General features: G+C 35.8%; 1 protein-coding gene across 1 annotated transcript in view; it reads left to right on the top strand.

Annotated features, from left to right (window-relative positions):
- Nucleotides 1–18889: 18889 nt before the first annotated feature.
- The window catches only part of SLC6A15 (solute carrier family 6 member 15), a gene marked incomplete at both ends in the record, with an annotated part of 29977 nt that continues 23076 nt past the window's right edge, over nucleotides 18890–25790 (top strand). Inside the window, one exon of the mRNA XM_084286650.1 lies at nucleotides 18890–19178. Within this exon, the coding sequence (XP_084142776.1) occupies nucleotides 18890–19178 (289 nt within the window). The remainder of the gene's footprint in view (nucleotides 19179–25790) is intronic.

Raw genomic sequence — 25790 nt, 5'->3', positions numbered from 1 at the left:
TGATAATGCCATGATGGGAAAGAGTCTGATAATCACTATAACATCAAAAGAGTCAGGTCTTTCTGGTTAGAAATCCCAAATGAAGAAGTATAAGGAGGTCTGCTCATCAAACAGATTCAGACACAATAAAGATTTAAGATATTGAATGTAAACTGAAAAGAACTCAAATGGAGAAAAAATAACTGAGTGTTCTTCATGTCTGGCCATACAGCTTCCTGATTTCTACTAAAAGGCATGGACAAATAGCAGACAGGCAATATTCATAGAAGTGGAAAGTCAATGAACACAAGAGTTCTGCCAGTTCAGCAGTTCTCATAGCAGGAATCTGATCACAAATGGAGTTTTAGCACCTTGGAGTGAGAGCAAAGCCTTGCTTTGAGTATTTACATTGGTATTTGGGGTTATAAACCCTGCAGATGCAGAGCCTGCAGGCAGCAGTTTTTGGAAATCCAAATATAGCTAATGAGGCTGAACAGAAGATTTAAAGGAGATACCCAACTGCTGGGAGGAATTTTCAGGGAAAGAACTGTTCCCAACAGATGAAGTTGATTCTGATTCTGTAAGTAAGCCCAGGTATCCAAGATCAAAGCCAATTCCTCAGAAAATGGGGTGGGAGAGTATCAGATAATAAATCTGCTTACATTTAGTAAAGAAGAAGTAGAAGAAAAATGATAATCAGAGTGGTAAAGAATACAGAAGATAAAGAATAGTATTATAGGAGAAAGAAAATATGAATAGTGATTAGAATAGAACAGTAGCAAGGGCAGAGATCAAGGATGCAAGACTGTTAGAGGAAGATTGCTTAATTTAGCTAGGAAATTGGATGAACCTCAGAGAAAACAACATATCTTTACATTAATGCAAAGACCTCTGAAAGTAAAATGAGAGACTTAGAACAGCTAGTGTAAGACATAGAACAGAGATCAAGTTAAAGATTATGTGTAGTATTCTGGAAGCTGCTGCTGAAATCCTTAATTAAATGAAAACTGAGCATAAATAAAATATATTTTGGTTAAAATCAACTCTAGAGAAGATTTATTTTTTTTGAGGGAGGGCTGGAGGTTTTTTTCATTTTGTAATGTCACGCTTCTACTAAGAGCCCTCAAAATGGGACACTGATATAAAAAAATTAATATTACTGGCAAGATAAATATTAGAGCAGACTGTGCATACAGATAGAAACCATGGATAATTTGAAGAGGAATTATTACTCAATATTCAATATCAACAGTTTCTGAGCAGGACATATGATGGATTTCCTTATTGACAAGTAATTAATGAAACAAAAATAAGTGATTTACTTTTTTGGGGGGAATAGTGTAGTGATAAGGGAAAAAATCAGTTAAAGAAAGTTACAGAAAATCTCATGTTGAGTCATCATTAACTAGTGCACTGGACTAATCAGAATGGTTAAGTAATTCTGTGACTAACTGTATTGGTCTTAGAGGACCCAAGGGTAAGAATTTAGCGAAAGTTATTAGGAAAGCTTGTAGACTTATACAATGAGGAAGTACAGAATCTCTTTAAGTAAAATACACAAAAACTATGAAAGCTTGCCTGAGCTTTCAAGAAAATTGATGGTGAAACTCCTGGTGGCAAAGAGAGCTTTGCTAATGAGAATGATTAAAATGGAAAAAACCTCAACATTAAATGTTCAATTTCTGTGTAGCTGAAGGCAGCTGAACGAGGAAAAAGTCACATTATTTCCATCTCAGAATACCTAAAGTACTATGCATTATTTTAAACACATTTTAGTAAATGTTTTAAAGAATCTTCTTAGCAATTAAAATAAATATGTATTAAACTCAAGGTTTGTAAATATGCCTGCAAGTAGTAGGATAAACAGTGAGACTACTCATTTCACTTCAATTGTACACAGATTTTTCAAACAAATTTAGAAGAAAAGGCAGTCGAAAGAAATAAAAATTAGTAAGATCCTTTAGTTTCACATATTCATCTGATAAAATAGTATTTTCTTTTAACTACAGGAAATATTTTCTGAAATTTGCTAAGCATTTCTTATAATATGGAAATCATACATGCATTGTACCCTTCTATAAAAATCTTCTATTTACTACTACCAGAGACAGACAATCTTCAGGTGGGCCTATGTCCAAGTACCATATATAACTAGGAACAACATATGCTACATTTGCGTTGCTTTGTGTGTGCGCTACTTAGTCTTTAATGGAGATGTAATAAATTAGCTCAGGTATAACACTTTGCTATTAAAATATTGTATTAAGTTGTCACAATGCCTGCTGCTTTTAAGACCCATGCTAAAGTCTCTTCACTCCGTGCATGACAAATGAGTGTACATGATACATGAATATTTTTCTATATTATCTTTCATTGCTCTAAAAGACCTACTTTATACACTGCCAAAACAAAGGGAGAAAGGGATAGCATTGTTCTCCGTAAATACATTATGACACATGAAGTACAGGGACAGAAAACTGTTTAAGAACTTTTTGGCACAAGAACAAATGCCAATGAATAGGCTGTGACTAGATACTCAAATAAAGCCTCTTAACCACCACTGAGAGAAGTTTGGGACCAACTTTCAGTAAGATGTGGTCATGAAATCTAAGTAGTATTAAGACTAAACATGATAAACTCGGATGTGTTTATGAAGGTAAATTGATGATGATATAATAGAACTGGATTTGGTAATGCAAGTTCTCTCTGGTTCCTCACTTCTGTGAATGAAACAGAATATCTTGGTCCCCACTCCCTGACCTTAGTTTCTGGGTCAATAACTAAATTCTAATTCTGTGAATATCCTATAAAATTACTTTTCCTCAGATTTATGACTGTAATGATTTCAAATTAAATGATTTGAAATGAATTTCTTGTGGCTTTTTACAGGATGATCAAGAGGTGTTTGATTCTTAAGGTATTCTGTTTAAGGAATATGGAGTACACCAGTCTGAAAAAAAAAACCAGCCCCTTATACCACAGATATTTAAGGAGTTAAAAAGTAATTTCCACCCCTAACCATCAATAAATAAAGTGGCATGTGTAAGGAATGGGGAAAATCTAACACAGATTTCATATTTACTCCCCAGTTTTATCACTTCTTTCATGAGTTATCATATACTCATGAATAGATCATCTTTATGCTTTCACAGAATCACAGAATCACAGAATTTCTAGGTTGGAAGAGACCTCAAGATCATCGAGTCCAACCTCTGACCTAACGCTAACAGTCCCAACTAAACCATATCCCTAAGCTCTACATCTAAACGTCTTTTAAAGACTTCCAGGGATGGTGACTCCACCACTTCCCTGGGCAGCCCATTCCAATGTCTAACAACCCTTTTGGTAAAGAAGTTCTTTGCTATATATTTTATGTGATGTAATGCATATATATGTGTGGCCTAAAAATAACAATAATGTTTTTACTAGCTTCATTTTAAATATGTTAAAAATGAGTATATGACAATGTGAAAGCATTAGACTTTTATTTAGACATTTAATATTATGAATGCAGTGTTACAACACAAACCTACATAGACTGCTGATGCAGAATTGTGTAATTCAGTAAAATTCTGGCCTCTTCTTTTTCAAATTATTGTCTTAAGTCAGACCTATCAATTGCATCCATGAGAGTGACATCTTCTTCAGTCTTTTGCAGCAGAATTATTTTTTTCTCCATGTCCTGAGTGGCCATGTTAGAACACTGTAGAAATGTACATAAACTTGCCTAAATACATTTGAAATTTGATCAGTTATTTTTTACATGTAATTCTGAATTACGTTAATTGAAATAATAGTCTCTACCTTTTACACTGTACTATCAAAGTACCATATTTAAAAAATACATACCCAACAGTTTTCTGGAAAATGTCTCATATCATGAAATGAAACTTCTTTGAACTCACATACAATTTTTATCTGTTTCATTTTTTTTCTTTCTTCTATTCTCAGTGAATTTGGGGAATCAGAAGGAATTTCCCTATGATATGATTTTATTGGTACGATTTTATGATTTTATAGTAAACCTACTGGTGTTGGTTTAATGTAATTTCTGAGATTCTCAGTGTCTTATACATATGAACATAATACATAGAGTCATTCCTTAGTAAGCAGTAATTTCTGTATTTCCAAAACCAAAATTCAGAAGTTATAGCTATGCTTACAATTTACTGATGCTTTGTATCTAGCTGAACAATACTTTGAATGTTATTTTTTTCTTTTGTGAATGAAATGGAGTAATTTTAGAATTTATTCTGCTGGAGAAATGACAGTCAGTATAAAGTTCCATCTATTATACCTATACCTTCAAGTTAAGAGAAAATTAAATTTTAAATACAGATTTTGAAAACTAAGTAGTCAAACCCTCAACCTGTAGTGTTCTTGGAACTGAATACTTTAATCTCTATACCTATCCAACCTTTGCAATGCATTTGCAAAGGACTTGCCTCAAACTGGAGAGTGTAGTGCATTCCTAAATATTTTCAGAACACAAATGCAATTGCACAGTAAGCAGACCCACGCTCACTATGTTTAAAGAGATAATTCATGTCCCAGGGCATGAAAATTTCCTTCAAATCCCAATGAGATGCCACCTCCTAGAGGACTAACAACAGCTAGTCAAATTCTGAAATAAGAAGTCCTGAGGACTTGTCAGGGGTTCATTATATTTGCTTTCTGAGCAAAAGTCAAACAGGCTTACATTTAAAATGAACAAACAAACAAAAAGTTAAAAAGGTTCAGATGTGATTTACAATGAATGGATCATGAGGCTTTTTGAAAAACATGGAAAAAAAAGACAGATGCTTGAAAACAGTAGTTGTTATATAATATGTTAAAAAGTTCATATTTTTTTCTTCTTTGTCTAGGATCTATTTCAGTGTTTTGCAACTGTGGCTAACGTTTAGCGTAGCCTATTTCATTTCTCTACTTGCTGTGCACTTGTTGTGTGATTTATTAACTCCTTAGACTTACTCTCAACCCACTCAGCCACATTATTTTTAAGATTGGTGTCTGGAAATTTCATTTGTATACTGTGATATAAATTCTTGTACTGATACTTGTTATATCTTCAAGAACAGAAGATTTGGCTAAGTAGCTGCTAGCTTTTTATGTTGCTGCCATCAACCTAGTTTTGATGATATCTTTCTACACTGTCAAAGGTACAGAGAATATCTCCATTATCAAAATTTTATCTTCATTTTCCACATTTTCACAAGTAGCATAATCATCTTTGTTAGGTATAACTGCTAAATATGATTTTATATGAGTCTTCTGCTTGGTTTGGATGCTAGCTTAATATATATTTGATCTGTAATGAATCTTGTGGTGCTCTGAGCAGCTGGAATTTGTTTATCTTTCCAGTATTCTATCATTTAATAGGATGCTACTGCTTCACATTAGGAAGTATTTATGATGTTTTGCTTCTCCAGTAGGTGACAGAAGGGCACACTTAATCTGCCAGATTTCTATGAAAGCTCAAAACTTCTAGGACTTAATTTCTAATGTTATTCTCTCCTAGAATGGGGTAGGCAGCAACTTCTTAAATTGGGATGATTGAACACTGAAGTCACCATCAAACCCAGCTTCCTGAGTTGCTGAAGTATATATTTAAGACACAAAGCCTGCAGACAAGATTTAACTTTTAGAATGTTCCTCTGTTTTGTCCTCTAAAATAAGTTAGTAGTTAGAATTTCTGGGTGTAATTGTAAAAATATTTCAGTCATCTTCTGAGTCATCTACTGTAGTATCAGTCTCCTCAGATGATGGGGAGACTTCATTCATACTACAGTATGAATGAAGTTATACACAATGTAGCAGACAATCCACATTTTTGACAACATGGACAGAGATGTGTCCTTTGATGAGGTCAGCAAAAAGGAGCAAATCTCTTATATCTGTTGATATTTTAAAACAAATATTTAGAGATGAAAATGCAAAAAGCCATTTAAGTATAGACAGACTTTAAGGATTCCACCATTGCTGCAACAAGTAGGAACAACAGCTGCAGTTTATCACTGCTCCCACTGGTTGACAAAATCTCAACAGATTCTTTCCCTAGATAGATATTAAAACACCATGGCTTCCGACCTGATCAAGATATCTTGCTTGTACCTCATCATTTATGAAAGAATCATACTGAAATGTACAATAATCTTTGTACATCTGCTAAAAATACCTAACTGTTGTCCATGCAACTTTGCTTATATCATCAGGGTTTTCCATGGTGAAAAAGTTTTGTAGGATCAGATTGAATGTAATTTTGTCTGATATTTTATTTTTGGAAGGACAGGCCAAGTTAAGCAAAAAATCCAAGAATCTTCTCTCCTATGCACCAGTTCGCATTAATGCAATCAGAAATGTGAACACCAATATTTGGACATGCTTTAATAAACTGAAAAGCTTCTCCAGTTCTCCAAAAATAGTGTTTCAAACTGGTTGAGAGTTAGACAGGACATTAACAAATGATGTTGTCTAGAAGTGACATTGGGATTGACAATAAACAAATAGAAATTATATTAAACAGCAACAAAAACAACAGATTTTCTTTTTTGATTTCTATCTGAGTCTGAAAGTAGCACAGGATCAAAATTCAGGCTGAACATGTTCCTTAGAACAATCAACTTGCTGTCCATGTACAAAACTCTGGATTTCCTATTGACAACATACCTGGCTTTATTTTTATTTTTATTTATTTATTTATTTTTGTGTATCTGCATACTATGCATCAAGTCATTATTTAAAATCTGTAAAAATAAAGCTTTGGTGTAAAGCAGTGTCCCAGAGACTTAAGTCAGCATGGTGCAGGTGTAGTAGACCGGTGAAATATCTAGCATAGTGGATAATTGCGGAGGTAAATCAGCTTACACACTATTCTAAATTGCAATAGCTCATAGAAGATGAAAATATTGCTGCTGAATGGTTACTACTGTGTTGTTTTATATCTACCTCTTTAATTATAATAGTATGTGAAGAACTGCAATTGCTGAAAACAAATTCTAAATAACTGATGAAAACAAATTCTAAATAACTGTTGGTGAACATTACAAACTGCATGATGCCTTTCTCATGGTAAAATTAGTCATCAGTCAATAATTGATGATATCATTAAAGATCTAAGCTCGCTGTTCACTGTACACAGAATTTAAAAGAATCCAGGAATGACCTTTGCTGTGTCAATTAACTATGCAGTCATATGATACAGTTACCTTTATTGGTTAATTTATTTTAAAAAGTATAATTCTTATAATCTGGCAGTAGAAAACATAATTTCCTTCCATTTAGTATAAAGAAGTTTAGCTCACAATTAGAACCTTCTTGAGGTAAGTTCACTTTTACTGAGTTCCAAATAAGATTAAATCACAAAATGCAAAATATATTGCTTACGGGAGTATTTTCAGACATAACTGAAATACAGCCTGTGGAAATTCTTAGTTCAGTGTACTAGTAACAACACGGAGAAATACACCATAGTGTGATGAATTACTTTTGATGATGAAGATGAAATAAGAACATAAGTTTGCATGACAACTTTCTGAGTAAGATAAGTGGGAAGTGCAAATCAGCTGGCGAGCCCAAATTTCTAACTCTGAAGAAAAATCTCTTCTTGTTTGTAAGAAAGTTTTTTTTTTTTGTTTGTTTGTTTGTTTGTTTTCCAGCATGTGTTAAGATTGAAGTTGATGCAATAATTATTCAAACAACATTAAAAAGGTTTGGTCTTCACTTCATCATGCCTATCTTCATTAAAGTAAATATCACTTTCTTTTCTGGCTGCTGTGCCTTTGAACTGCTTACTTTCTTGATTTTATTACAAGCCTTCCTTTATAGCCAGAATCATTTTTTATTTTTATTTTTTAATTTTTCCAGAAAAATGCATACACACACACACAAAACCAAACAAATGACAAAACCAAAACCAAACAACAACAAAAACTGGTAGAAGGCCAGTGGACAGGCTTAATGACAGGAAGTTTCAGGGGTGATTAAAGAGGAATATCCCAACTTCATCGTCACGCAGTTTGTAGCAGCGGTGAAAGCCTGAGCTGCAAGACTTGTGCGCCATCACCACGGACGATGGTTGGTGCTTCTGTCTTCCCCGAGCTTTCTCTCCATCCCTTCTTCACTCTCCATCCCTCACCCCCCCAGCTGCCTGCCGCCTTCCGTCACGCAGATGGACCCGCTACGGCCGCCCTTCTCCTGACCGATTCCCGTCCTTCTTCATCCCCGAGCCCCTCACTCTTCCTCCGGAAAACCTCCGCTATCTCCCAGGAAACCCACGCCCGTGCTGCCGTGCCGGGGCTCCCCCGCCAGCTTGTGTCCCGCTCCCCCAGCCCAAGGGGGCACTGCGGCGTCGTCTCCCGCAGCGGGGTTCTGCGGCGAGGCCGCACTGGAGGCTCAGGGGCGGCAGCGCCCGCGGCGGGCGTCTCCAGCCTCTTCCTCCTCTTCCTCCTCCTCCTCCTCCCTCGGCTTCTTCTGCCCTCCTCCCCGTCAGCCCGCGGCGGAGGAGATGGTGCTGCAGGCGGCGTGTGTGTGTGTGGGGGGGCGCGCTCCTCCCTGCGTCAGGAGGTGCGGCTACCCCGGCCCGCCGCTGCCCTCCCCTTTCCTCTCCCCCCGCCGCTTTTATGTCTGTCTTTAAACGCCGCCGCAGCCGGGGCTGGCCACATGTGCCTGCCGTCGCCGCCCGGCCGCCGCTGAGCCCCGCGCCCGCGCAGCCCCGCTCGCCGCCCCGCGCCCGCGGGGGCACCCGGCCCCTTCCCGTTGCCGGCGCCCGGCGAGCCCCGCGGGCTGAGGAGGTAAGGCGGAGGCGCAGGCGGCAGCGGCCGGTCGGGTCCCTCGCTTGTGCGCCGGACCGCCAGGAGGGGCCGGGGGTACAGCGCGGTGTCCCCCTCCGGGGACAGCAGCGAGCGAACGCCCACTGGAAGCCGCAGCCGCCCATGCGGTTTTAACGCACCGGTGGGTTAGGTTATAAGGAAGCGCGGTACTTTTTTTTTTTTTTTTTTTTTTTTCTTATTGCTATGGCGAGGGATTTACATCCTTTGCATACCACGACTGACAGAAACCCCATTCATCTCCCTTGCGTGGCGCACGTAGTGACTGTGCAGTGTGCGTGTCGGGGAAAGACGGGGCGACGTCCGGCAGGCGCGAAGAGGGGTTGCTGCCAGTCCCGCCGGCAGCGGCTGCCTGCATCCTTGTTCCGCTCCTTTCCTTCTCCCGCAGCCGCGAAGGCAGCGCCCGCGGCCTGGGCGGCGGCCGGCTCGGAGCCCGGCACTGCAGGGGCGGAGGCGCCGCCCGGAGGGGAGAGGCCGGGAGCCTCCCTCCGCCGCCCCCCGCTCTCATCCCTCATCCCTGGAGGGGCCGGCGGGCTCGGGGCTGGTGCGCCCCGGTGTCAGCCATGTTTGGGTGGGTATGATAATGAGGACCTTTTCCCAACCTCGGGGCGTCTGGGGCTTGTTTTCCATTCAGGATGAGAATTGTTGCAGCCCACTGCAACATCTGCACGGCAACGGGCTCATGCCAGCGGTTTTCTTACCGTGATTATTTTTTTTCGCTAATTTCTAATTATTCCTTTTAGTTTCCTATTCCCGCATTTGGTGGTTTTGTTCCGATTTCGCTTGTGTTAGAGTGAACTGGGATTTCTTTGCGGTGCTTTGCTTTTGCAGTGGAAGTAAATGAGATGACTGAAATATGCCTTCACTGTTACAGTCTTGCCAAAGAGAGGTTGTAATGGGATTTATTAAATTTCAGCAAATTGCACTATGTTTTATTTGTAAAAGATGTAGCCAAGACCTCACCCTTATCAGCCATTTTATTTTGCCTGCATGATATTGCTAACATATCAAGCTCACTGACGTAGTGTTGATTTCTAAGAGAAGCCTAATTATTTTCAAATAGTAGGTCACTGTAAATATGCTATATACTGTAGGATTGGAATCCAAATCTCTGCTCCCCCCTCCAAAGGAAAGTATAAATGAAGAAAATAAAAATGTAATTATCTGATGTAATGTACATTTGCACTGGATGTATTATCAATTCTGCTTTCTCCAATTGATAAAAATGTACATCTATATACCCTCCCCACCCTTTTTCCCCCCCCCTTTTTTTTTTTTTTTTTCTGTTTAGCAATGTGGTTTCTAGATAGTCATTATCAATATCTTATTGAAAAGGAAACTTTACAAAAATAGGTAAAGAGAGCTTAATTTTGTCTTTGCTAATATACAAGATTTTGGTCTACACATAGAACATGTTAAGATAATGTGAGAATTACAAAGTGATTCTACATTTGATGCATTTCTACAATTCCCTTTGGATTCAGTTTTGCACTTCAGATTCGAGAACAGAAAATACCATTGGTTTTGATTTGTGGATGAAAAAATGAAGCCATTTAATTGCTGTTCAGGTCTGCCACTGATAGTGAAATTGAAGAAGTCAAACTGCTGAGACATCTCAAAACTACTTTTGTGGGATGAGCTGATTCATGTTGACCTCTAGTGTCTTGTAATTTTTACAGTTTTCTTTTTTTTTCTTACAGTCAAGCAAGAGAAAAAGTAGTAGTGCAGATGAGGGCCATATAGTTTGAACAACTCTCTCAACTCTTTTTTCTCTTTTGTACACTGCAAGAGCATGTATGCACAAAACTTTTTAAATGTTGAATTTATGGGAAAAGAAAAAATAATCACAGGTTATTCACGAAAATGTTTGGGAGATAGCAACAAGAAACACACAATCTACTAATTATAGCTAATTCTTTTGGTATAAATTGCATTGTTATGGTTTATTGGAATAGTTGCTGTTTGTGTGGTATAGAATAAAATTGCCTGAGAAGTATTTGCAGTAGGAATCTTTTTGGGAAGATAGATTTTCTTCTGAAAATCTCTAGTGCACAGCCAGGAGTGTCCACAATTTTAAGTGCATGTGCACCTACATCCCCAGATCATCCATTGCACTGACTCATATAAAGTTCTTCCTTGAAAAGACACAGTATGTGTTGGTTTTTGGAAGAACAGTTTTGAGTCCTTTGCTTATAAATTTTATATATCAGCGTGCCAATAGATTGTAATAAATAAATAAATAAATAAATAAATAAATGATCAGTACCAGCTTTTCAACGTGACTAAAGATCTCTGTATTCTCAGTTAGTTGCAGAAGAACTTTGACATATCATCAGGTAACATCTCAAAACTTAAGCAACTCCATTCTTCCTTGAAATTTAATTCAAAGTCGCCTTGCTGTTCCTCGGGAAATGTTCTAGGAAAAATACAATGACAAATGTTAGCTGAATGTTATTCTTCTAAAGAGCTGGGTTCACAAAATGTGGCAAGTGCATACTAAGTAGCATGAAATAACATTGGTAACTGTTAGAAGAGTTTTAAGGGCGTGGTAATAACTGATCTGAGCTACCCAGAAGCCTGCACTGAAACATAATTCTTTTTCACTCTGAAGTTTGTGGTTCCATATTTGCTATATGGAAGAAAGAAAAGAATAAGATTGTGTAATATTATGTACAGAAAAGCCTTGAATCTAGTTCATGGTGGCAGTAGTCTGTCTCCCACTTTGGGAAAATAGACTTCTGCTGTTGGCAGATGCTATTATTTTTGTATTTCAAGTGCCAGAAATTCATACTGCAGTGCTAGTGATTCAGCATGCTCTTCTTATGCTAAAATGGAGAAGGGATGGGAAATTGGAATAGGGAGTTTCCAATATAGGACTTTCTATAAGGGAATTTGTATTAATCAATTTCTTTTTAAATTCAGGGATTTACTCTAATTTAAAAGCATGAATTATATCATGAAATTAAACAATCAGATCTGAGGAGAACCAAGATTTGTGATAAACTGTCTGTGAACAATTCTTTTTTTTTTTGCTTATGTGTAGAAAACAAACAAAGAAGAAATCATATATATATACATATATATATATATATATATATTTTTTTTTTTTTTCCCCAAGGACAACTTGATTTACTTATTGATAATTCAGATGCATAGAGGGAAGAAAATTAAGGTCTTAGGGCAACTATATATCTGATAATGTCTAGTTTTCAATACTACATTTTGAAACTTAATAACTTCAGTGCTTAAATTAATTAATATATTTTCATTTCCTCTCCCATCTGAAAAGTGTGATAAGATTTTATAATAAAATCATGGTCATGGTGTAGTTTATATGGTTAATATAGAAAATAGAGATTTTATTTCATGTTGCTGACAGTTATGACTTTTTTACTTCACCAGTGAAAAGTGAAGTATCTTCAGAATTGCTAGCATTATTTCACACAACTTCAGCTGGAAGAGCAGGATCTACTAAATTTGAGTTTTCTCCATTAGAATAGGAAATTACAGGCAGCACACCCCCCAAGTCTGTGAAGTATTTCAGTGAAGCTGACTGAGAAGAAAATGCTGAGAAATCTATGAAAGCTGGTGAGAAATTACTGTAAGATGAATAAAGTTCAAAGATTACATGCAATGAAAAAAAAAAGGACATTCGGGAGCTCTAGGTTGTTACATTCTCTCTCAGATATTTCTCTTCCGATGTTGATGTTGAAGAAACATTTCTAAGAAAGAAATCTTACTCTTCTTATCAAACCATTGCGTTTTTATTAAAACTGTAGGGTGTTCTCCAATAACTATACTTCAGGGAGACTAGTCTGGGGTAGAAATTTTAATCAGGTTCTTGACGCATGACTGGAAGAAAGTTTTATTGAAACTGAGAAAAAATTTCCCAGTAATATTAAGGAGACCCAATGTCACTGAAGTTTGTATAACTACTCATATTTACAGCAAGACTGAACTTAACCTTGTGTCTTTAAATATAGTTGATTGTGAGAAGAAAATGCTGAGAAATCTATGAAAGCTGGTGAGAAACTACTATAAGACCAATAAACATCAAAGGTTACATGCAACAAAAAGAACAAAAAATAATTGCTATAGTCTAAATGATTTAACTTTATAGAGATAGTGGAATCAAAAATATTCTTTTTGTTGTTGTTTTCAAGTTTCCCATAACCCACAGGTTTTTATTTATTTATTTATTTTGATACACTATAATGTATTATCTGTAGTGTGCATTGGTATGTCTCAGATACATTTATCTACATTTTTTAGTGATGTTAAGTTTCATTGCACAAAATATAATTATCTTTCATTATCGTAGGGTTAGGTACCTCTTGAATCTATATCTATTACTAACAGGCTGCATTAAATGGACGAGGGCGAAGTCCTGTATCATGTAGTTTGATATACTGAAGAGCAGAATAATGTCTGCTTGAGTATGTAGGTAAAATGGACTTGACTAGGCAAAAAGAGTACGGTGCATATTCTTGTTTCCGCCAAAAGACATAATGCTGCATTGCAGCACTAATTCAGTCTGTTAAGTGCGTACTGTAACACAATGCAACTCTTGCTGAAATAATTATCTGTCTGCACACAGATTCCCCCAGAAATCGCCATTCTTCACAGTTCAGTAATCCCACAAAACCAGGTTTGCAGTCTTCTTTCTCTCTTATTCAGACATGACCATTAGCTGCACCAATTATCTTATTCCTTTTTGCTGAGTCAGAGCAGTCTTTTAGTCCTCCCATTTTCTGTATTGGTTGTTTCAATACACTGCCTAGATTTATAAGTTTCCTTTAAGGTGCAAAAGCTCCTCTTCACTTTGGCATGTAATTTCATTGACTGAAAACTTTGACATGAATGTCAGTCAAGATATTTTCTGAATGTCTGCCATGGTGAGCGTTTTGGCTTTTAGTTCTGTGTCCTGTACTGAATCACCCATTTCTTCACTTGGAGTCAAGGTGGAGGTTTTGTCAATAGGAATATATAAGCTTGTGGTAATACTCATACACTGTGTGCTGCAACAGTCTACCCTCAAATCTGAGAGATATATTGCTTTTTGGTATCCCTCCAGCATCATGGTCGTATGTTAACTGCTTCATCTGAGAAGATCAATGAGCTCCAGAGAAAATAACTTTTTTTTTTTTTTTCTTTAACGTTAAACATTAAATTTAAAATGGTATCCATTCTTTCCCTTTTCTTATTTTTAATGATGGTACAGTAGCTTATTAAGACTGCTAGAAGATTTTTTTTTCCTGAGCTTGTTTGATATTCCTTTATGAAGTACAGACACATTTATTTTCCTTCTTCCAATTTAGATGAAAATTGAAACCATTTTTGATCAAAGATTTGAGGATTATTTGTCATTTGTTAAAATCTGAATGTAAATAATTCTACTGAGATGCTTTGATCAGATGTAAAAACATGATAACAGAAATAAATTACACTATGTTAGAAGAGAATGGAGGGTTTATTGGACATTCCTTTTCAGAGAAGAATGCATTACTTTTAAAAATGTAAAAATAGTCATGTTTTAATTTGTCAGAAAAGCATCTCTTAGAAGTTCCTTAATATCAGTTATATCAGTTGTTATTATGGCATTGTGGGATGTTTTACAGAAAATTGCTTTAAGAATGGCTTTTTATAGTGGCTTGTTTGGTAATTGCAAGAATAGGCATGGGGCAGTTGTACTCATTCTACTTTCAAATTTGCCAGTGAGTGTTTTTTTTTTTTTTTTTTTTTTTTTTTGTACCTGTTTTTCTGTACAGGTTTGAAAGTCTCCAGCATCATAACTAAATTGTTTATTGGTACTATGCAATTGAGAAAACTGGAAGTACTGTGTTGGTCTACTAAGTGTCTATATATTGGCATGCAGATCTGACAGTGTCTAATGAAAATGTGTCAGAAAGGAATCCCTCACTATATCCAGAGTAAAGGTGAACAGGAACAGGCAGGGTTGAACAGAACTATTACAAATCCCTTACAAGAAAATACATATAAGAAAAATTAGGAGAAAAGAGTATGCAACAGAATGTTTCTGAATGTGTCTTCCACTCTTTTGGCTCACAGAATTCCTGTGAGTACTACTGCAAATGCCTGCAGTTTGGTCAGCAGAGCCTTTGCAGGTTTTATCTCCCTGTGCTAGCATTTCAGAATTTGTTCCTGAACCTAAAAGCTGTATAGCAAGCTAAGCTCCAGATCTTCTAAGGAGCTAATTTAGGTCTGAATTCCATATTGTAAGGGATTATTATTGCTTAATCTGCTAATAATGTGGCAGTCTAATCAAGTTTCTTTCTGCATGCTGATCCATTACGGCTTGATTCTTCTCCCACAGAATAAAATAACAAAATTCCCACTGTCTTCTGAGAAGGAAAGTTTGGGTCTTCAGTTTTCTTGATGTGTCAGAGAAGACTCACTGTTTTATCTTTCACTACCAGAAAGAAATAGGAATATTTACATATCAAGAACAATACTAGTAAGACATCGTAAAAATCCAGCTAATTTGACTTAGCAACTTGTTTCCCCAAATTTTGCTCATGCTAGCTCAGATTTTGATTACTGTTAATTCAATGACATTTTTTTTTCTAAATTTCTCTTAACTGAATTTTGATACTGTTCAGCAATTTCTGCTCTTCTAAATTCCCTCAAACAATAAAGACAGTTGTCAGGTCAATTTAAGATTAATTTTGGAGTAGAAGGATTTTACATAAGAAAAGGGATAGCATCTTTCTTTTCTGCTTTGAGTTGTGGAAAAGTCCAGAGAAAAAATATATTCTCCAGTATATGTGATAATAAAAATTTCCTTTCAATGTTTTCATCTGACGTATGACATCAGTTGAATTATGAAAAGGGTGGGTGAAACTGCCTGGAAACCAGAATTAAATCAGTGCACCTAATTCCATGACACAGATCTAATACAGAAAAATAAAACAAACAAAACAAAACACAACAACAACAACAACCAGCAGCTTTAATAAGGCTAAGTTACATTTTAGGCATTTTACTTCTAATCCAAAGTGCTGGTAGTCAATAGTATCGTGTAGTAATAATTTACCATATGTGGCAAGATTTAGGAGTTGGAGCTTAAAATGATGACGGTAATGTCTGAGTCTATTCTACCAAATTCTGTAACTTGTTGGTAATTGTGGTGGTTTGTTATGTACATTCGTTAATGAGATCATCAAGGAGAACCAGTCCAATCACATAATGCTGTATTACTGTAGAAGTCTCTGTAGAAGGTAGCTAGAACTGGAACTGAAAGAACAATTTAACAGAATTTGGCATGATATTTCCTAATTATTACTTGAAGCTAATGAAGAACTTCAGTTCTGTACTTGACTAGAGCCAAAGTATGTGGGAAGCTAAAATAGTATTTTATAGGTAGAAGTGCTAATGTTCAATAGTACGTTACAAAACAAAGCTTGTTCAGTGATTCCTGATTAGCCAGCTCTGCTGGTGAATAACTTAACTAGGTATCTCCTTATTGAGCCTTTACTCAAGGGCATTCATATCCAGACACAACTTGAGCGTTTTTTTATTTGCCTTCTGTATGGTTGATCAAAGAAACAGGCTTCTGTGTAAGATTCTTGGGATGTGTGCTGGGAGTTCCTAACACAGAGTCCTTGCAAAAATCAACTGGGACTACATTTTGAAGTACATCTAATGGTACTGTCTGCTGAGGTAGGACTTCTTATCTGGTTTAGCACAGACTCTTCTAGTACAGAAAACAAATTGTGAAGTCTGACAGTTGGAGACCACTTGTGAATTTGTGATGTATCCTGAAAGACGTTGGCAGTGTAATCTTTAATGCAGTCTGGACAGTGAAACATACTGAATTAGAAAACCAATACAATCAAAAAACTTGCATTGTCCCGGCAGTCTGCTGAGCATGCTTCTGGCATTTCTCAAATATTGCAGTCTATACTGTGATATTGCTATTGATAACAGCCTGCTTAATGGAAAGTTAATGAAATGCAAATTAATATTGCTAGGGCTTGATATTTTTTATTTCAGTTTATTGTGAAGTGTAGCAATGCAGTGACTCATCTGTGAGAGCAGCAGATAAATCATATTGCTGCCCTGCAAGTCACTATATCTAAAACGTTGTAGACCTTTTAAAGTATTTTAATAAGTTATGATAAATAGCTGGTCTTTCAGACTGTAAATACCATTTGTTGCTTACAGTTTGAAAAGGATTTCAGACATACAGACAAATAGGTTCACCAATGCAACTTTTGTATTAAATACTTGTTTCTTTTTCACTTGCAATCCCAGAGTTTATTAGTAATTACTGCAACTGAGAAGCTGAAGTAATTTACATTGGCGGTTCAAAAGGAAAGGAAAAGTTTGGAATGTGACTAGAAGTAGTTGAAGTACAAGAGTCCCAAAGCTCCATTAGGATTATTTAAATGCTTCAACTGTATTATTAGTTATTATAAATGCTTCAACTGCATTACTAGTGTCCGTATCCTGGTTCTACTTAAATATTTCAGTCACAACTACTGAACAGCGACTAGAACAGGACGTAAGGTGGTATGCCAGAGGTGTAGATGGTGAGAGGAGACAGTAATGGGAAGCAGAGGAAAAGTGACAAGGCAGTGACTACAAGTCTAGGGAATAAGTGGGAGGAGGTTAGAAAGGAGTGCAGTATGCAACTGGAGTGAAGTTTAGTTTTAAAATGCTAGGAAATTATTGGAAAGGTAATTGTCTTGTCAGCCATGAGGCTGGTGATACTTTTGTTGACAAAGGTTTTAGTTCTGCTTTTCTGAAGTATCTTCCGGATAAGGTGCGGGCTGCATTCCAGTGGTTTAACTTCTTTCTGTGTGATCTGTCACTGGACTCCGAAGCAGCCTTGAGGTGCTTGATCTCATGAGATATTGATCAATTATGATAATCAATTATTGTGCTATTAGTCCAGTAACATATACAGTTCTCAGCTATGTATGAGTTCAGCATAGGGTACCGTCTTCATTCTACAGACCAGATGATGCAGCAAGTCCATAAGCAACACCTGAAAGTTCCCAGGTATCCTGTAACTAATTTTTGATTCTCATCAGTTAGGAGTTTTGGTTACACTCCTCATGTAAATCTATTCTCACTTCAGGGTTTTGAAGAAGCTTAACACATAATCTAAATCCCTTTTAATACTCTTAATTGTGCAGATGGCTTTACACATATTAGGTTTGTCCCATGTGAATAGTGGAGAATTTTTTTTTTGGTCTGTACATGCACATTTGAAACAGTACGCTTTTTAAATGGGTTTGGTTACAGTTTCTCAGATGATTATGTATGGTTAATTATTTCATATTTCCAAGAAACTACCTAAAACATCAAAGCTTTGAAGAGATGAGCCTCCCTCATTGTAAAATGATTGTGATCATATATTCCTAGAAAAAGAATATGGGAGAAAAAGTCTCCCTTCGTTTTGAAGTACTGGGTTCATACTATACATGAAAATCTTAATTGAAGTATGATTTTCAGAAATGGCTCCCAAAATTTAATATACTTTGTTTAAACTATATTTTTAATAAACTCAGCAGCTAAAGTAGAGATATTGTCAGGAAAGAATGGAACTGGGTTCCTAAATTTTATATAAGGTTCATGTCCCAATGTGCCTACTAAGAAGAATCTGGTTATGCTGCCAGATCGAAGTATGAAAAATTAGTCTATCAGTCTAAACAAAGCCCTCAAGTGAATGAAATGCATTTTATACAAGTATTTAAGACCAATATGTGAACTTAAGTCTTACAATTTGAAGGTAGTTTAATATTCCTTTCTTCTCTTTTTGTCCTCAAATCAGAGATAAGCAGAAATAGGTAAAACAGAGCATATGATTTCTTAATTTTCTTCTGCATGGTATAATAATATTCTTTTATTGTTACTATTATTATTCTTCCACAGATACTTTCAATAGGACAAACAATCGGGAACAGAAGTGCTTATTCTGATTTCCTACTATCAAGGACTCAGTCTACATCATAAATCTATTTCTTCAAGATTTTTGTCCAAGCAGAGGGAGAGCTTTCTTCAGTGCTTCTCCACCTGTTTCAATTGAACTTGACTTCTGTATTTTTCTTAGAGTACAAATGCCTAAGAACAGCAAGGTAGTGAAAAGAGAACTAGATGATGAGGTCATTGAGTCTGTTAAGGACCTTCTCTCTAATGAAGACTCTTCAGATGATGCCTTTAAGAAGAGTGAGCTTATGGTCGATGATCAGGAAGAAAAAGATGTAGATGTTGAAGAAGGCTCAGATGTGGAAGATGAAAGACCAGCTTGGAACAGCAAACTCCAATATATTCTGGCACAAGTTGGATTTTCTGTGGGACTTGGGAATGTGTGGCGATTCCCATATCTGTGTCAGAAAAATGGTGGAGGTAAGTCTTGTGATAGCAATAGCTAAGTGATGAAGGCTAACCTTTAAGATTTCAAGGTTAGCACAGATAATCACAGTAAAACCTGCTATGGCTTGTCAGATTTTTCTTTTAATTTATGCCAGAGCCTACGAGGAATAAAGCATATTCTTTTTATTTAGAGAGACATATTGGCTAAAGTAAGTAGTAGATTCTTCTTAGATTTCAGGGCAGAAAGTTTCTTACAGTTTTTGAAATGAACTTAACCAGGGGTTAAGCAAAACCATACTAGGTCTTTCGGGAGGGGTTGCATTATTTAGGACCTGGTTATCGTTGTGCTAAAATGTTCTGCATTGTACTTGCACAATAAATCAAACCATTAAATATTCATCCACTTTAAAGAGCAAAGCAGTATTCAGTCTTTAGTATTTAGCAGTACTAAGCTTCACAGTTTTGCTTTTTAATTGCCTTTAGCTCCTAGGCCATTTTTTATAGATAATTAATTATATAGATAATAAAATTTACATTAAGGAAATATATCTGTTTGTTCTGTTACATGGTTCTATTTTCCTAAATAAGTTATCTATCACTTAAAGTAATAAAATCAAACATTTTATTTATTAGCTCTATGGACATGAATGTAGAACGAAGTAGTTGACTGGAAGCTTTCCTCCAGGTTTAGTGTTTTATCCTATGCTGTACTGTACCCTACTACATTAATACTACATTAATACTACATTCATGTTCATCCTGTTCTAGTGAACTACTTAGCTGAACTTGAAACAAAACTGTTGCTTTTCCTTATACAAAAACTGAAACTGTGTTACAGAACAGAAAATAAAGAGTAACATTTTATTCATGCTGGATTTCAGTAGTTGAATGGCAAAACTGATGTAACTGAGAAATATAGAAATAAGCCTAGAGTATAATCAGAGTATAATTCTCTATATGTTCTCTCATTCAATTTAAACAGTAGAAATTGAGGTTTTACTTTCACATCTTCTTTCTCCAGGATAAAATCTAATTTCTTTTATAGCTGTTGTAAGATTTTTTCACTCTCATTTAACTTCCTTTTTGTTTCTCCTTTATTCTGGAGAGAACATCGTTAATGGTTGATTTAATGGTTTGTGTGAAACCTTTTTTTTTTTTTTTTTCCATCTGTAACAGTGATGTTAACTGAGAAAACAGAAGTTGAATGTAGTTTCTCAAAAAACTTATTGTCACTGAATGACAACCTCCTCTAGACTACTAGACACTATAGACTTGACCACTACTACTTGTTCCGTTTGTTAAATTGTTTCAAAACAAACTAATTCTAGTTACAGTTGTAGCTATTAAAATACTTATATTCTATATCCTTTCATTCTAAGTGTGGTGTAAGGATGTAGCTCAAGACTAATGCATTAGAGTGGTTTGTTTTGGATATTTGTGTTCTTTCTGAAAGTCTGCATTTAATATAGTTAGTTAGCGCATTGGATTCTGCTTCAAACCAACAGAAAAAGATATGTTGGTAAGTTCCTTAGACTACTGGATTCATATTATCAGGAGCTTTTAAAGTTACTCTGACAGTGAATGCAAATTTAATTCAGGTCAAATATAAATGTATTAAAAGTAATTATAATTTCACATTTTAAAAACAACAACAACAAAAACCGTTAAGGGAGTCAGGTATTTCATTAATCAAACTTGAAAAAATAAATATGCAATCATTTTATGTGTACAATGATTTCAGGAACTATATTGTGTAGAATGGTTTGTGGAGATGCAATGTTTTCTACACATGGCCAGGACAAGGAGGTATTTTGCTTTTAACAGTAGTTTTGCATCATTTTAGCAATTTACAAGCTTCAGTGGAAAGCAAGTGATCATTTGAGTGAAAACTTTCTTGGCTTTCAAGTTAAATATAATGCAGGATAGAAAAGATGATACAAAACATTGAAGCATATATGCTGGGGCATGTAGATGGACAGATAATTCTCACAGATGTGTAAATGAATAAGGGAAGAGGGGGAAGGAAGGAGGGAGACGTTCAAACACATGGTAAAAAAAACTACACAAATTTTACTTGAGGTTACAGTGTTCTGCTAAAGAAATATTATTATATATGTTTCATTCCAAGCAAAATTAGTGTTTTTATACAACCCATTCAAAATATCAGTATCAGAACTGTTTTGTAGTCTTTTGCTGAGGAAGCTTTACTGTAAATTCCTGTTGAAGTCTCTGAGGATAATGTGAACTTAACGGGGATTTTTATTACAACTGCTTCAGAGGAGTATATGGTAATGTCTCCACCTTTAATGATGTTCAAACATTTTTCATTTTCTTCCCTAACTTTAAACAACTTTTATCTGGCAAATACCATTAGGCAAGATGAGTCTAATAAATAGTGGAAAAAACAATAAATGCACTACAAGCTTAAAACAAAAAGAAGGAAAAAAAAAAAGTTACTCATTAAAGATTTTCCTTCACAAATTTATTCTAACAGTAAGTATTCCAAAGCCAGTAAACGAAGGTAAACTTAACCATGTAGTAATCTTATTTTTTTTCCTTTTTTTTTTTTTCAAACTAACGAAACATAAACAACAAAATAAACATAGAACAGACACAGAAAAGTTAGCATGAATGGATGTATACTATTAGGGGATTTTGTGGAGACAATATTTGGTGTCTACCACCCTGCTTACTGTAGAGATTTTCCTTGTTTGTGGCTATGGTCTGTGTTGTGCCAACACTATTGACATCAGAACTATATTCCACTTCAGTGAAGTATCTGTGTTTGGTTTAGTTGTAACTTCTTTATTGGTACAATGCTACACTATTTGAACATCTATAGATATCTTTCCAATCTCTAGTTTTAGTTCTGGTCTGTAGCATGAAAACAAATTTCCTCCACTTTCTTTTTGGAGATCCTTTAGCAGTCCTTCCTGTTGTTTTAATTCATACAAATTCATAAGCGTTTAATGTTATTTTTATGCTTATTTAAGTTACAACTAGACTGGGCAGCTCCTTACTGGCTTTCACACTTGGCTCTCCCAGAGAAGGTTTATTGTAAGAGGTGACCAAAGAGGCTGGTATGCACCTGTGATGAACTTCACTCTAGTCTGGGATGTAGCTGGAATACAGCAAGTATTAAAAGAAAGAAAAAGGCTGGGAAGAGACTGAGGGTTCTTCAGGGTTCTCATTTGCTTGACTTGGGATAAGAGAGCACCGAAAGGAGTTCTAGGATCTGTGAGTGAGGGGGGCTGAAAGTGTTCAATAAAGTTTTGAGGAACTGACTATAGACTTATGTCTCCTTCAACTTTATCCTCCCCGTAGGTCCCTCTTCTCCCTGGTAGGCAGTGCCTAACCCCTGCCTGGCACTTAATGCCCCTCTTTCACTCTTTGCAGACTAATAGATTAAAAATCTGTTTCTTTCTGAATGCCTCAAAAAGGTGATTTGCATTGGAAATGAGTATACTCAAATTTAAAAGTTTTTGATATTAATCATTTTTACACTACGCCACTAATTTGTTCCTATATGAAGACAAATGCTTTTACAGATAGGCGCAGTTCCTGTATAACAACTTCAAAACAGAATTTCAAGAATAAATGTCAAGTTAGGAAGTAAAACTCAATAATATATAATTATAGCTTTTTATTTATTTATTTATTTGTATTTTTATTTTTGTATTTTAGTCTATGTTGCTTTTTGAGCAAAATTTAATAATAAAATATTTTTTGTAATAATTCCAATAGAAAATTGACTACTCAGGGTGGACAATATCACATGCTGGTAAAAATGAGCAAAGTTTTAGTGAATTCAGAGAACACACCATTCTTTAAATCACCTGGAGCTGAAGCCAGTGTGAATAGAAGGGCAATAATTAACACAGTATGATAACAAATCATTGTTTTTTAGACACTGATACAAGCCTTTGTCTTACAATATTTAATTACAGAGTCAGAGAGAAGTTATATGAAGTAGGAGAACAGATATAACATCTGTTAGCACCACACAGGACAGTTCTTCCTCATACACTCTGTCCAGTTTGCTCATGCACTCAGTCCTGTTGCCTCCTTTCATTGGTTTTGGTGCTTGTCAGTCTTTGGATTCAGTGGAATCTGAAGTGGTTCAATCCACATTTCATCTTCATGAATGTGTCCTAATCACATTTGGGCTGTTCTGGATGAGGGAGGAATACTGAAGTTCAGGAAGTTGACAGAAGAGCAAGACACTGAAGATAAACTGGAAGAGGGGAGCAGGAAGACCTTTTCCTGATGATTAACACACTCACTTGTTTTTTGATCCCTATTTTGTTCTCTGCTAGTGTACTTTATTTGTTATTTGATGACTTTCTAATACATCGACTGACCTCAAAACTGGGATGACTCTTCCCTTCCTGTTTCTCCATTAAGCCGTGATATCTCTTGTGCCTTCATGTGGACAAGTGATCCTGGCCTTCATCTATATTAGCATGCTGTAGATTCAAAGCTGCCTCAGTTTCCTGTGATTAACAGTGAGCCTTAAAAATAAGCATCAGGTCTACTCAGTCAAACAATGAGGTTAACAAATAGTGAAAAAGTAGACCTATATTTTCGTGCTGTTCATTGCAATCATCTTGTAAGTAGCTTGCACAACTTCCAACTTTTTCAAGCAAAGGAAATATTTAAAGTTTATTCTGTTTGGTTAAAGTAAAAAGTTGCACTCAAATGGTACATTCACATATTAGAAGTAAATGAAATATATTTTGTTTTGTAATTTCATGGGCATTAACTTAATTGACTTATTTTTATTTTATTTTGTTTTGTTTTATTTTGTTAAGATCAGTTGTTTTAATATTTCTGTAATATAAGAAAACAAAAGAACTAGTAAATAATGATAAACAGATAAAGGTGTGAGTAGCATGAAGAAATCTATAGAGGATTACCTTGCTAATACATCTTGAAAAGATTGACACATGGAATCATATCAGGATGTTCTATAGTGACGTAGTCTGGATTTTACAATGAAATACCATCAGTCGGAGTGGTTAAGTTCTGTGGGCTTATAAAACCAAAGCAGCTATTTCTAAGAAATACTGAGGAAACAATATATAAATGCTTAAAGACTAAGTAGTGACTAGATGCTAGTCTTGTCTAATTTTAGTGGAATGGGAGCAAAACAAGTATGCTCATGTCTTTCCAACACTGATTATGGACTCTGTGACTTTGTTATTTAGATGTAGATCAATAATCTATAATCAGTGGCTAGAATTCATTGCGATCTTCAATATTAGTTTTTGAATTCTCATTCACCCTATAGTATCAGACTCACAAAATTCCATTGTACCTTATTCAGTACACTGAAGATGTCTGATTTTTACTTTGGAAGCCTAATTCTTCTTTAAAGCTGATTGGCAAGAGGATTTTCATCCTTTAGGCACAGTTTTGTAAGTAAGCACATGTGAACATATTAAAACTGTGAAAGACTACTGACAGGAACTCCATCCTATCAGCTAGATAGACTATAAATATACTGATAAAACCTAAAACCTTTTATTAGAGTTTTCCTGATGAGATCCGTTAGTGTTTTGTAATTGTGAATAAATTCAGTGTAAACCTTTGGTATTTTGTTGAAAAATCAAAAACAGACAAACAAACAAACAACAACAACAACAAAAAAGCTGTGTTGTGCACAGTACTCCCTATTTCCTGAAATCAATAAATCATCTGTATTTTTGCTGTTAATTCTAGTGAAGAAGTATGAGTTATATTTTTTATATATTTTATTTCTTATTGAGATGAAAATATTATTTATATATATATATGTGAAAGTCAATGTTTAAGGCCAAAATATGCCAAAAAAGTGACTTTACAGTAGAATAATTTTTAAACTGTAGAAAGCAAATCTGGGGATATTGTACTACAGAATTGTAACCACAATAAATAGTTTATTTGGCAGATGTGGCAGACAATATGTATGTAACTAATTTTAGTATGCTGTTCAAGGCCAGCATGTATAATTTATTGTTCTAATTCAAATAAAAATGATCCTTATTCAATACTGCTACTCCAAGGACACGTTTTCATGGACTGGCAAATAAGAGACATGCTGAACTGTTTCCATAGTAATTCTGTTTTATCATGAAGTAAAGATATCTTACAGGTTATTGAAGTATGTCTTGCTTCAAGAGAAGGCTGAAACAAAATACTTGCTCAGAGATTCTGTGGTTTCACATGAATTATAGGACACAGAAACATTCTGAAGCTTTGATACACAGCTGTATATTCTAGCTGTGTCTAAACCACATTGTATTGAAAGCCAGATGTGCACCATTGTCCATTACGTCTTTCTTTTGGGGAGGGATACAAGATTGGAAGGGAGCTCAGCAGGTTTGAGTGATCAGAGGGGCCAATGTGTCAGGTCCTCTGCACAGTCTCTGTAGTATAGGGATAATCTCTGCTGGCCATCCAGATTGAATTACAGGGTTGTGTAATGTATAATGTAATGTGGATATAACACCACATTTATTTAACTCATTTAGTTGAATCTAATGGATAAATCTTGCTACTTAAGTTGATACTGCACCTTAAAGCACCCACATCAGCCCAGTCTTTAAACATGTGCTTAACTTTGCAGCCTTGTGATTAAGGTTGTGGACTGGGACACTGAAGAGC

Source organism: Netta rufina (assembly GCF_964035555.1).
Source record: "Netta rufina genome assembly, chromosome: 1".
Lineage (NCBI taxonomy): Eukaryota > Metazoa > Chordata > Aves > Anseriformes > Anatidae > Netta > Netta rufina.
Note: the sequence above shows the minus strand (reverse complement) of the source record. Positions and strands in the feature narration are given on the sequence as shown.